At 49.3% G+C, this 13,531-nt stretch overlaps 1 protein-coding gene across 4 annotated transcripts in view; it reads left to right on the top strand.

The window, feature by feature from the left end:
• TNFRSF21 (TNF receptor superfamily member 21) overlaps positions 1 to 11,922 on the top strand; it is a 36,064-nt gene extending 24,142 nt beyond the window's left edge. For 2 of the 4 annotated variants that reach the window (XM_063424060.1, XM_063424062.1), the window contains exons 4-7: positions 57 to 343; positions 6,811 to 6,864; positions 9,393 to 9,606; positions 10,475 to 11,922. In XM_063424060.1, coding sequence (XP_063280130.1) covers positions 57 to 343; positions 6,811 to 6,864; positions 9,393 to 9,606; positions 10,475 to 10,704 — 785 coding nt within the window. In that variant the 3' untranslated portion in view covers positions 10,705 to 11,922. The remainder of the gene's footprint in view (positions 1 to 56; positions 344 to 6,810; positions 6,865 to 9,392; positions 9,607 to 10,474) is intronic. The other 2 variants (XM_063424065.1, XM_063424067.1) reach the window with 1 other exon arrangement.
• Positions 11,923 to 13,531: the final 1,609 nt, after the last annotated feature.

The raw sequence follows: 13,531 nt of genomic DNA, 5'->3' as shown, positions 1-13,531 counted from the left end.
CTCCAACAGATGTCTGCAGACTCCCCTGCCTCACCTGTGGCTTCCCTTCCCCGCAGGCATCGACATCCTCAAGCTGGTGGCGGCCCAGGTGGGGAGCCAGTGGAAGGACATCTACCAGTTCCTGTGCAACGCCAGCGAGCGGGAGGTGGCGGCGTTCTCCAACGGCTACGCGGCCGACCACGAGCGCGCCTACGCCGCGCTGCAGCACTGGACCATCCGCGGGCCCGAGGCCAGCCTGGCGCAGCTCATCAGCGCGCTCCGCCAGCACCGCCGCAACGACGTGGTGGAGAAGATCCGCGGCCTCATGGAGGACACGGCGCCGGTGACGCCGGGCGGGGCTTTGGTGAGACATGGTGGCACGGGGCACGGCTGCGGCCTCGAGCTTAGCTCGTGGCCAAGTAGCTCCCTTGGGGGCTTGTGGTAGCTGTGTAGTGCTTTTGAGCAAGGCTTTGCCAAGGTTTGCTCAAATCCCAGTCAAAGTTTTGATGGGCTCTAAATGCCCATCATGAGTCCCATGTGCTTTGCTTATATCTTTGAGCATCACCAGGAGCACCTGGTACCTGAGCCCTCGTGCCAGGGACATGGAGGAAAAAGGATCCACCTTTAAACTTGCTCTCAAATGCTATGGGTTTGTGAGAAGGGCCAAGTACCCTTGAGCACTAAGTGTTGCTTCCTCCAAGATGGTGACTGGTGGCATGGGGGAGGCCATGCGTGGAATCCTCCAGAGTTGTTGCTCTTCTTTGGCAGCGTTGGCCTTAAACAATCCCATATTTTGGGAGAATATATAGATTGCTGCAGAAGATCCTGCAGTAGGTTGTCAGCTGGGTGTAAGCCATAAGGAGATGCCTCAGTGACCTTTGTAGATTTGTTTTGGCCACTGCTGCCTTACTTGTTTCAGTTTTTAGGCTCTGATAACTCAGTGATCTGCCAGAAATGTTTATAAAGGTGATGAGTGGGGCTCTTTCTGAACATAGAAGCCAATGGGACGACATGGAGATGGAGATGGTTGAGGCATGGCTCTTCCCCCTGAGCTGGTTTGTGAAACATTTCCCATCATCTTAGCAGTGACCCAGACTCAAAGGGGAGCAGGTGGGTGCCTGCAGACCTCTCTGGGCTCTTGGGTGGGACTTGGCAAGGTGGACCTTCACTCACAATAGAGCTTCTGAAGCAGTCTTTGTCAGGGCAGGGGATTCCCAAATTCTGCTTTGATCATCACAAGCTTCCCCTTAAATGAGGGACTGTGATCCCTTCAGTGCATTTCATATCTTAAATTATTTCGTTTGATCCTTTGTCACATAAATTATTTTGTTTAGTGTATGAAACACCTTATTCCCTTGTGCCCATTGTATGAAATCAGAAGTTGGGATGTATTGGCAGGAGCCCTGGACTTGTGTTTGGGAGAGACCCTGAGTCAGGTGTGTGCTGAACATCCTGCCCAGATCTTGGATAGGTTGACTTTGCCAGCTGCCTGATCTCTCCTGCTCCTGCTCCGTTGCTGTTTTTTTTCCTTTCAGCTCCTGGTAACTCAGTAGCATATAGCCCTCTCATTGGGAGAAAAAATAAAATTAAGAAACCCAAGACTCAAAGCTATGTTTAGGAAGAGAAAAAGGCAGAGAAAATTGCCATTTTGCACGTACAAATTAAAGTTTCCAGCATGTGCAGTGTCCCAGAAGGACATGTTGTCCTCTTGCTCTCCTGGAGCAGGTAGTAATGTGTGTCCTTGTAGTTACTGCTTTGACTTTGAACACTGTGACAAAGCTCTGGGCAAGGACGTTGGATAAAACATGGGGCTTGTTCCTCAGCACAACACGTAATTAACAGAATTGGGCTGTGCAGTGCTGAATGCCCCTGGCTCTTTTGGCCAAGACCATCAGGCTGTGCTTATCAAACAGTTACAGAATGCAGGTGGTGGCTCCAGGAGCAGGGTTTATGGGGTGACCTGTCAGGGTGGAGGACTCCCACTGATGGAGTAACCACAGGCTGTGCCCATAACTCTGAAAATGTAGCAAGCAGATTTTCCAGAGAATGAGTAAACCCAAATCTCAAGGATAACTGGATGCAAGTCTCCTGGACTTCCCAAAGAGCTCTCTTGTGTCTCTTAGTTTTTTAAAACTGTGTGTTGTCTTTTACAGTGTCCAGCGCACCTGGACCCTGGGGTGGTTCCCCATCAGTTTCACTTGTTTTTCTAGAAATGAGTAAAATTGAATTGTTGATCTTTTCAGCAGGTGGCTCAAGTCCACATGAGAAATTTGGCATATTTCAGCAGAGGGTTTTTTTAAACAAATTCACCCAAACTGTCACATCATCTTTCCCTATTCATCGGATTGGGCTTTTTCAGATGAGCATCCCTCATGATCAACCTTAGGAGTTGGCCACTGCCCTGCCCTGGAGATCCTGGAGCTGTGTGGGATGTCACAGCCTGGCAGCACCCCAGGGTACAGATCCAGCCCTTTGTGTTTCTGTGAGGTGCTACCTGCTGGAACCTGTCTGCCTCCTCTCCCTGAGCTGGCTCCCGTGCTGTCGATGTGGGTGGTGATACAATGGCCCTGCAGGGAATGTGGGAAGCAGTTTGTGCATGGGAGACCAAATCCCTGGAGAATGTGCTGTTGGCTCATCATCGTCACAGCAGTCCAGGAAGCCAAGAGCTCAGTGCCGGGAGCAGGCACAGAGATTGATCTTTGGTTTTTTCTTTATAATCTGCTGGTTGGAAAGCCTTTAATTAGAGCTAATTGAGGTTTGACTCTGGGTGATTTGTCTATCCAAAACCAGACAAATCGAGGCAGTTCTTCTCTGCACCAAAGTGGTTTGATCCAGAGGAACATGTCACCCTGTTGGTGACAAGAGTGGGTCCTGTGCTCTCCAGCCCTGCAGAAGGAGTCTTGCAAAAAATAAAAATAAAAAAAACCAAAGCAGCAGAAAAGAATAAAAAGAGTTTTTGGTGCTGCTGGGGGAGTCAGGACTCTCATAAGCAATGCAGATGTATGGATCCTCCCTGTGGCTAAGTTGCCCAGAGAGGTTGTAGATATCCCATCCCTGTCAGTGTTCAAGGCCAGGCTGGACAGGGCTTGAAGCAACCTGGTCTAGAGGAAGGTGTCCCTGCCCCTGGCAGGGTGTTGGAACTGGATGTTCTTTAAGATTCCTTCCAACCCAAACCATTTTGTGAGTCCAAGTAACAGCATGATGCCCTTAGGATGACCAGAGCCAGCAGTGAGTGCCCAGCGTGTTCTGGTGTGTCCCACACGAGCCCAGGAAGGATGAAGTATGGATGGTTGTGCTGTCTGGGATGCCTTTGGCTCTGCCCAGCATCCCTGGGTGCAAAATGGAGTTTCCCCAACTCTCTGCGTGATCTCTGTGTTGTAAGAAAGCACTGACACCTCCAAGTCATGGGTAAAAATTGTTGTTGAACACTGTAGTTCTCAGATGGCAAATCAGTATCCTAAACACATTTTGTCCCACCCACTATTGCATCCTTCTCTTAAATCCTTTATCTGGTGTCTGCCTTCAACTTGTAAAACCTATAGAGGCAAAGCTGCTCTCTCCTGTAGCGCCCTGTTCCCTCAGCAGCCTTTTGTGCTCCAAAATCCAAATATTTACAAGCCCTGATAGGAATAGGGGAATTAATGGGAGTCTCTGGAGTGTTACAGCATGAAGCAGGAACATTTTCCTTCAGGTGAGAAACAGCTTGGCTGCAGACTTGCCTGCTTTTTTAGCTGTGGGGGATTATGCTGGTTTTGCATGGCGCTGGATGAATTTAGGTTAAACCGAGATTAGCCCTCTGAATCATTTTGCTCGGGTTTTTTTGCAGCTGAGCCAGAAAATACAGTGAGTGCAGAAGCTATGGGAAGGTTTTTTGGGGTGCATTTAACTCACAGGGCTCCTGTTAAAGCCTGGCCCTGGCCACAAATGTTTGTTGGACCCAAGGTTTGCAAAATCTGTCCCCTCACAGGCAGGTTTGCCAGACAGTGGCAAGCCTGGGCACTGCTTAGCAAGCACAGGCACATCCCAAATTAGTGGTGCTGACAATGAAAATAGGGGAAAGAAGAGGGGAAGAAGGGAGGGCTTTCCCCCTGCCATGCCAGCAAACTGCAATTCTCCATTTTTGGGGTTAAAATCAGAAAAACTGATTTTTACCAGTGTGCACTGGGTAATGAGATTTTTTTATGCATAACAGCATTTTGCAGCTATCAAGGGACTCTGTGCTCACCTGGGCTGGCCTGGGGTGGAGCTGGCACAGCCAGGCTGTATTGGCTCCCTGAGTGTCCTGCTGTGAGCAGTGCTTTAAGCTCTTATCGTTTATTTATGGCTCTGCTGGCCTCGGCTGAAATATTTCAGGGGCTGGATGGAAGGGAAGCAAACAGCCTCACTCGGGGCGTTCAGCAGCACATCCTGAGCAAAGCTGAAAAACAAACCCACACCATCAATATGGGAGATGTTGAAAGTGCAGAGGGGAAGGCTACAACCCCAATGTGGCTGATTTCATGCTGCATATAATCCCATGAGTCAGCAGATGTGTCAAGGCAGGGGTGGTGCAAGGTTAAGCTGTGGGGTTTTGGGGTATTTCAGAGGAGAAGAGGATGTGAAAGCAACCTCACGTCCAGGCACGTGGCTGTGGCAGTGCCTTGGGGCAGGCTTGAAACCTTGGGGCTCCGTTTCTTGGCCTTTCACAGGTCAAAACCCTGAGAGGGGAAGTCAAGAGCCTGGAGCAGCGTTCCTCAAACTGGGCCCTGTCAGCTCCCACCCATCCCCTTCACTTCCTCTTCTGGCAGTGCGGGACTGGGCAGGGCCCAGTAATTAGGAATTAAGTTTGTGCTGCGTTCACATGCCAGCAGTGGAGTGAGGGTAAAGATGTTGGATGGATTTCCCAGCCAGAGGGGCTTGTGGTCTGAGGGCTGGGAACTGCCCAGGCAGCCAGGAAAAGAACAAAATTGCCTTCTGGATTTGCATCAGGTTTTATTTGAGGCACAAAGCTGTAAGGTGAAGTGGCCAGAGCCCTGGGGAAGGCGTAGGGCTGGCTGGGTTTTGCTGGAGTGGGCATTGCTCCAGATTTGCTCTAAGCCATGACTTGATTTTCAGCAAACTGAGGTTGGGTTTGAACTATGCTGGAGAACGTGCAATAAACAAAATGTAATAATTCATAAAGTAATGCAAAGAGAAACAGCATAAACACAAAAATATAAACTTTATATATGCAGTGATATTGAGGTTTCCCTGCCATGGTGGCCACAGCTCCTGGGGCCTCTGTGTTTGCAGTGTAATGGGTTTGGGAGCTTAAAAGGAAACTAGAAGATGGGTTCTTCTGCTAGCCAACTCAGTATCAACTAACTGAGCCTGTAATTGGGTTGGGAACCTCTTGATCAGGGCTTCATCACCTCTTCATTATGGTTTGAGTTGAAAAAATGAGTGGGCAAATCCATAGAACGGAGAAGCCACCAGAAGCTCTTCTGGAGACATCATCTGCTTGAGAAGCACTTGGCCCACAGACAGCCAGGGCAGGGCTGATGAGGAGGAGCTGTTTGCTCTGTGGGTGGCTGCAGTTTTGGTTGTGGCATTTAAACCCTCCCCAGACCCAGCACTGCCCATCCTGAGTTGTGTGAGGTTTGACTTAAGCAGCTCTTCCCCAGGGCTGCCTTGTGTTGAGGGAAGATGCTCCACCAGAGATTGGTTGAGCATTCTGCTGAAACCACATGGGTGAGGTGAAGGGCACAGAGGGAATTTGGGCTTTCCCACCCCAGCATGGTCTTCCCATCCTGGCAGAGGACATGCCTCCTGCTCTGCAGCACCCACACTATCACTGCCCTTCTCTGACACCTCGGTGAGACCTCATGGCCCTGCCAGGGGTGTTAAACGTGCCATGGTCTGTCTGCCCCAGGGTGGATCCTCAAATGTCCTGTGCACATGAAGCTGCTGACCCAGAGGGATCCTCCCTATCCCTTTGAGGTCCACAGCACTTTGAGCATTCCACAGCAGCACCACTCTGTGCCTGCTGCATCCCCTGTGCCGGGCTGCTGCCCAGCCCACCCTGCTCCGTGTGCTGGGGTTTTTCCTGCTGCATTCCCTATGGAGGTGTAACAGACCTGGGAATAAGAGCTGGTGTCAGTCGGGTGTCATCTTCTGGCAGGGAATCTGGGAAGTGGCTGCCTCGGTGCTAAATTTATCCCCCCCACATCCTGGAGGTTGCACAGCCACCCTCCCAGCAGCCAGCCTGCCACCCGCTTCTGTTCCCGCCTGCTTGCGGCAGGAGGAATTGCTGGGAAGCATCGCCTGAGGGAAGGGTGTTTTTAGTGCCTGCTGCTGCTCCTTCCTAATATTAGCACAGCAGCTGCAGTTTCTGTTTGTCTGAGCTAAGCTTTTATTGCAGTACTGTAAAACGGAGGCAGCAAATGGGACCAACCCGTTCAAACAGAGCTGGTGAGAGCAGCTGTGAAAGAAAACAAAGCCAAGCCTATGTCTTCTCCTGCCTCTAGCCCCTTCTGTCCCTTTTTCTTCCTTTTAGGAAGGGCCTTCAGATACCCTGAGCTGCTTAGAGCATCCTCCCAGCTGCACTGGGATCCAAGGGGATGCTGGTGCTTGAACTGCAGTCTAAAGGGCTGCAAGTACACAGGAGCTTTTAGGATTTTGTTCATTAATACTTTTTGGCATTGAAAATCTCTTTGTGCTGTGCTTAAAAAAAGAAAAAACCTAAAAAAAGTACCTGGCAGAGCACCTCTAATGAGTTGTAGGAGGCTGCTGATATGACAAAGCCACTGCAGTGCCTTTGCTTTCTGTGCTGGACTGTGCATCTAACAGTGTCCCACATGTCTCTTTTTGCAGGTACAAATGCAGTCCCAGTGGCAAGCACAGGAGCCCAGCAACGAGGACGTAAAGGTGAGAAATCTCATGGCTCTGGAAAGGCAAAAGGGTTTGCAAGAGAGGTTTTTTTGTGGGTTTTTTTCCCAGCCAGAGCTTGGTTTCACTCAATCACCGCTGTTCATAAAAATAGGAATGGCCAGGATGGTTTCAATGCTGTGAGTCACAGGCTATGAATAGTGTATTTTTACACCTATTCCACAGGCTTCACCTCCCAGCAGCCTTTTGCATTCCCTGGTCTTTCAAAGCCCTCATTCCCAGTTGCTTTCTTCCCATGGTTTAAACATTAACACACGTCCAGGCATCCTGTTTGCTTTGCCTCAAGTTGCAGCCTTCAGCTATTTGGAAAGCTTTGGCCTCCCAGAACGGCTATAGTCAAATAACCTCGGGTGATTTTGTCTTTTCTAGCGTGTTTTAGCAGCTGTTTAATTAAATTCCAAATGACTTTGTTCTGGGAAGGCAGAGCCGGGGCAGTTGTCCTCCCTTGGCCAATTGTTGCTCGGTCATCAGGCTCCTTTTTGGGAATTGGTAGGTGGGTTTGTGGTTGGATATTAGGTAGATGAGCTGCACAAGGAAAAACTAACCCCTAAAGCCTGTGTTATTTTTAAAGGGGATATCAGGGCATATTACAGTTTGGAAAGTGGCCAGCTGCTGTCCTGGTCCTTCCCTTGATATTGTCCCTTAATGGCCATGGCTGATTCTCCGTGACGAGCTGTACTGGAACGGGAGTTTCAGAAGAGAAGGCAGATTCTTTTAATTAAAAATTAAAGCTGACTTTTATTTTTAACATGCCTATTGCGTAATGCACTGAGCTAGAACAAATCCTCCCCTGTTTATTTTCAATGAGGGGAGAAGAAAAAAACCCCTTTTATTCTACCAGGAACAGGCTTCGATGTTAATTTAATGTGAACTAATGGGCGTCCCAGCAGACATGTGATTTGTGGGTGGCAAATTCCTCAACACGGGTGAGGAATGTTCAGGCACATCCATGCCGGCGCGGAGGTGGCTCAGCAGGGCCCTTTCCCACAGCCTTTAATCCCAATTTTGCATTTTATCCCTGGGTTGTAGGCAAAGCCTGTTAGCTGGAATAGCCTGATCTTCCCTCTGTAGGAGAAAACAGAGTTGTGAAATGCTGTTGGGAAAGGGAATTGCATGGGGGCAGGGTTTGCAATTCTTTTCCCTGGCAGGTCAAGCAGGGACACAAGGTTGGGGAAAAAGGTTAAATATTGGATGGCCCTTAAAATAACCTATTTAGAGGGACCTGGTGACCTGCAGAAGTGCCCAAGCTTCCAGCCAGGGATGTGCAGATGCTGGCCTAGGCATGTCATCCCTGCAGGGAATGGGAACTAGAAATGCTCTGCTTGAGATTTGCACCCTGAGGGGATGTTGAGAGGCAGAGGAGGGCAGATAATGTTGGCTGCTGTCTTGGAGATAGGAAGGAGTTTCAAAGAAGAAATATGCAGGGTACTGTCAAATTAGGAAGCAGGGTCACACCAGCATGCAGATTCATAGAATCATAGAATTGTTAAGGTTGGAAATAACATTTGAGATGATCGAGTCCAGTCCTGAGCCCAACACTGCCAAGTCCACTGCTGAACCATGTCCCCAGCTGCCACGTCCACATGTTTTTTTTATGCCTCCAGGGATGGTGATTTCACCAGTTCCCTGGACAGCTTATTACAATTCCTGACCACTCTTTTGGTGAATAAATTTTTTCTAATACTCAATCTAAACCTCACCTGGCACAACTTGAGGTCATTTCATCTTGTCCTGTCACTTGTCACCTGTCACTTGTCAAATGGTGCTGCTTTCTAGTGCAGTGCTTCCCAGCAGTGCTTGCTGCTCCTGGTGTCTTCAGAGCTGTGGAGCTGAACGTTTGCCCTTGGCTCACATCAGGACAGGAAGAAGCAAAGGCACTTGGGTGACATTGTGGACAGTGCCAGCTCCTGCCTGTCCTTCCTTGCTCTGAACTTGGAATCTGGTACGATGGACTTTTCCATCAGGCTTTAATGAGATGCTCACAGGAGCAGTGGTGAGATAGGGCAAACAAATCATTAATTTGATGTGGAGCTGGTCAGAGCCATGTGCTGCACTGGAGATCCTTGAACGGTCTCACAGCCCTTGCCCTGCTGCCTTGGCACTGGTTGGAGCTGTGGAGCTGTTTTGGCAAACAGGTGTGGAGCAGGTTTTGGATATCATCACCTCTTGCCCCCCAAGAGCTGTGCTTTAGGCTTTCATAAACTGAGTCTGAGAAGGAAACCCCAGCTAAAATGCTGTGCTGAGATTGCACGTGCCATCATCGTGCAGTGGTTGCTCCTAGCAGGTGTCCCAAGGGTGTGGGTTGTGTTACCTTTCCTGCCTGATGTGCCAAATGATGTCCACCCCAGGGTGATCTCCTGTGCCTGCTGTGGGCCAGCAGAACAGCTCACCCCTTGCTGAGGCTGGGCAGGAACATTTTGAAAGCCAGGGTGCAGGTGGGATTGGGTGTTCCTGTTGCGTAGCTTCATCCCCCCGGTTAATTTTGCCTCTCTTTCCTCCCCCCAAAGCTGGAGGGTGACAAGCTACCTGTGAGCCCCAGCCCGGTGAGCCCCGCGCCCACGCCCAGCCCCAAGCCCCCCGAGGCGGCCGTGCTCACCGTGGAGCCCTCTCCTTCAGAGAAGAAATGCTTCTTTGTCGACGAGGCCGAGCCTCTCCTGCGCTGCGACTCCACCTCCAGCGGCTCCTCCGCGCTCAGCCGGACTGGCTCTTTTATTACCAAAGGTACCAAAAGCAACCCTGGGCACAGCGGGGAGACACAAGGGACACCGTGGTATGTCCCCTGTGGTCAGCACATGGGGTAGAGCTGCCCAACACATGATACCAATAAAGTAAATAACTGGGAAAACTGGCTGTCCAGGATACGCTTATCACATCCTCATTCCTGACCAGAATATCCTGTTAGCAAATACAGACAGAAAAACGTCTTTAAAGGGTTTTAAGTGTGGGAAGTTCTGCTAGGGAAGTTGTGGCATCCCTGGGTGTTTGGGGGGTGTTTCCCCTGACTTTGTGCACTGGCCTGTGCATTTCTGTATGAGATGAAACCAGAGAATGTAATTTCCAGATTGATTTTTGTTTCAGGTTTTTTAATTTTTTTTTACTCCTGGTACTCTTTGCTGCAGACATAAAGTACCATTAGTCACCTCTCTTTATTTTAGGGGCTTTAATTTCCTGTATTTAACTTGCTGCATTTAATCATCTTTTAATTTCTGATAAATGTGGAACGCTGAGCTCAGTCAATCTACCAAATTTGTACTTGGGTGTGAAAATAAAGCTTACCCAACGAAAACAACTTGAAAGAGCAGAATTCAGCTTTTTTGGCTCCTCTCCTGCCCTCACTTTTCCAAAGTGGCCATTCAGCATTTACAAATGCTGTGTTTGCTCTTGCAGGATCCTGGCTGAGGTGCCTCAGCAGCCCTGCCTTCTCCATCTTCTCTCCTCTCCATGACTTCAGCCTCCACCTTTTCCCACAGTTCTCCTTGTGGCATGTCCCTTTCCAGAGGTGGCACCAGGGGATGGACTGAGGAGAACAAGCCCTGGTTAGCAGAGGTTTCTTGTGCAGTTTCTTGACCAATCCCCTTTCCTCCCACAGAAAAGAAGGACACCGTCCTGCGCCAGGTGCGCTTGGACCCGTGCGACCTGCAGCCCATCTTTGACGACATGCTGCACATCCTCAACCCCGAGGAGCTCCACGTGATCGAGGAGATCCCGCAGGCCGAAGACAAGCTGGACAGGCTATTTGAGATCGCTGGAGTCAAGAGCCAGGAAGCCAGCCAGACCCTCCTGGACTCTGTCTATAGCCACCTTCCCGATTTACTGTAGGCACCGGGTCACCGCACGCTCTCCGAATATCTGCTAGAGCTAGCTTGGCACTCGTTAAGGTGACCAACAATGCGCAGGCGGGATTTGTTGTAGAATATACGGCCAGTATTTTTGTTGAGGTGTCCTCGGTTTTTGGAGGGGCTGCAGTTTGCCAGTGTTGCACCCCTCCAACGTAACTCTATCGCTCAGTCCAAGTCTTTGCATCCTCTGCCCCCTGCCCAAGCCTCTCTTCTCCTTGTTCTCATTCCAAACACATCAGCCGATGCACTTTAAACGAAAAGCAAACAAACAAATCCAAAACCGCAGTTAATGAACTAAAAGACCACAAATCTGGTGTAATCTAACACATCAAATTGGGGGTTGCTCTGTAACCCCCTTCCTCTGTCAAAGCTGTCGCTCGGAGTGACTGTCTCCCACCACCTCCCTTTGCCTCGGGGCAGTAAATGGCAAAAACATACAAAAATCCCACCCCAATTGTCGCTGATTACTGTCTCTTAACGCAGCTAAGCTTCCCACCCGAGCTGACTTTTTTTTTTGTTTTTAATGTACTCTTGTTTGGCTCATATCCATTGCTGAGATTTTACTAGCACGGTTATTTATTGTATGGTTTTCACCCGGACAACGCATCGCGCTCCTAACACGCTGCAGCACCAGCGCTTAAACCACAAGGAGAAGGGTCAAGCCCCACCAACCTTCGAGGCAGTGGAAAGATCCTCTGCCTCCAGTCGAATGTAAGGAGTTATCCTGCCTTGCCACGTGAGGGAATGGTGGGGCCCGAGGGGAGCTGGTGCTGGACGTGGGGAGGCGAAGGCTGCCGGTGGTCCTGCTCTCCTCGTGCTGTAAGACTTAAACCAAGCTGCGCTTTTACACTCGTGTCTCTTGTTTTTTATACAGACGTGGCCGATAAGTTCTCCGAAGACCTTATGTGGTCTCAATAGTCTCTTCAAATCACACTTCACTTTTTATTAAACGAGGTCGGGGGCGGGGGGTGTGGGGGACAAAAAGCTGCATCGTAAGAAGTCTGTCTGATTATATTTGCAATTATTATGCTCCCATAACGAACAGTCTGTACTACGCTCAATTTGAAGAAATAATGGCATGAGGGTGGCATGAGCTGCCCCGTGGGAAGGGGTGGGAGTGGGGGAAGAGGGGAATGAATTGAAAAATTGCCTTCCGATGTACTAATTTATTAATAAATACTAGGTGTTTGTTACTTGACACGATTCTGCGTTAACCTCCTTAACAGCTGCCTCTGCTCAGGGACACCTGGGTTGCTTGGGGGGCCCCTGGTGATGAGGGGGAGTTTGGAGTTTTGGGGTCGTGAGGAGGTAGCTTTGAGGCCGAAATGTGATTTTTTTTCTGTTGGCAGCACTGCCTTGAGTCCCCACAGTCACTGCTAGAGCTCCCTGCAGGTCCTCACCCTGTGCTAGGGTGGGGGACCTGTGCTAATCCCCATAGCAGTGACAGATCAGATGGCTGATGGGGCTTCCAGGGTTGGGTTTTGCAAGCTCTCAAAAGCTTTGCAGACATTTTGGGGAGGCTGAAGCATTAATTTTCCAGGAAGCAGCTGCTGTGCTGAGTCACTCCTGAGAGGAGGTCTTGCAGTCACAGCGTTTCTGTCACTGTTATGTTACCCATGTCCTTAAAGTCTACACTTCCAAATAACTCATCCCTTGTTACTCTGTCTACGAATTGAATCTTTAATGGGACAAATGCTTCTGGTTTATAAGACTCCCATTTTGTTTACTTGGCTCCAGAGTGATTTCTGTTACCGAGGGTGCTGTGTTTTCCTTCTGGCTGGCACTGGAAATTGCTGGTGCAGGACTATACATGATTAAAACTTTTCAACAATGCACAGATGAAACACAGTGTCAAATAGCAAGAGCCTTTATTGGGAGCTCTGGGGTGGAGTTTTCCCTTGGTGGCAACAAAACATTTGAGTTCTTGGTGCCTGCAGTTCTGAGGTAGAACCCAGTATCAGCCTATTGGCAAAAGGTGTTGAGACCAGTGGTAGTTGATCCACTTGGGCAAGAATTGGTAAGGGGAAGGAAGGTATTCAATTCTGGGCTCAGTCAATAGTTGGCTTTAAATTATCCTTAGCAGGTTCTTGGAGCAAGTCCAGCTGGGAAGTTAAAAATTGCCCTTTTCTGATGGTCCATGTTCTCCCAGGGAGAGGCAGGGGTTGTAAGCACTACAGCCATCATTTACAGCCATCGTGCCACCCTCCCAGGGAACCACCAACCCCACCCTGCAGCTGCACTTCCTGTCCTGACAGCCACTCACATTTCCTGATGGGCTTTGAGGGTAAATCAAACAGAAAAATAGTCCTAGGAAGAGGATTTAGCCAGCTGAAGAGACACCACAAAGCAGGCCTGTTGTGGAGGTGCCTTGGCCTGGAGCTGCTGAGGCACAAGGAAGCTGTTTGGTCCCTGGGTTGTTGGATGCATTTAATTCATCTTGATGGCAGGTCGTGGAACAGCCAAGACTTGGGCAATCCTTGGCTTTGTCTGTGCTGTGCACACTTCCAGCATGGTTCCTTTCTTTGATTGCACCTGGACATTCACCTTTTCCCCAGCTCTGTCATTTCAGATTTCCAACTTTTTATTGTATGCATATGTATACGTGTGTACAATATATCTATTTATTATATATTTATCTATACATTATCTACTACATAAATATTTTAATATATTGTGCTATTTCTAGATATACATATTTTCCTGTCTTATTACTATGTATTTTTATAGGTGTACAGTATATAAATATCTTCTGTCTCTGGGTGTGTGTAGGGAAAAATATCTGAGAGCAGCTGAGCCCCACGTACAGC

Source organism: Prinia subflava, chromosome 2 (assembly GCF_021018805.1).
Source record: "Prinia subflava isolate CZ2003 ecotype Zambia chromosome 2, Cam_Psub_1.2, whole genome shotgun sequence".
Lineage (NCBI taxonomy): Eukaryota > Metazoa > Chordata > Aves > Passeriformes > Cisticolidae > Prinia > Prinia subflava.
Note: the sequence above shows the minus strand (reverse complement) of the source record. Positions and strands in the feature narration are given on the sequence as shown.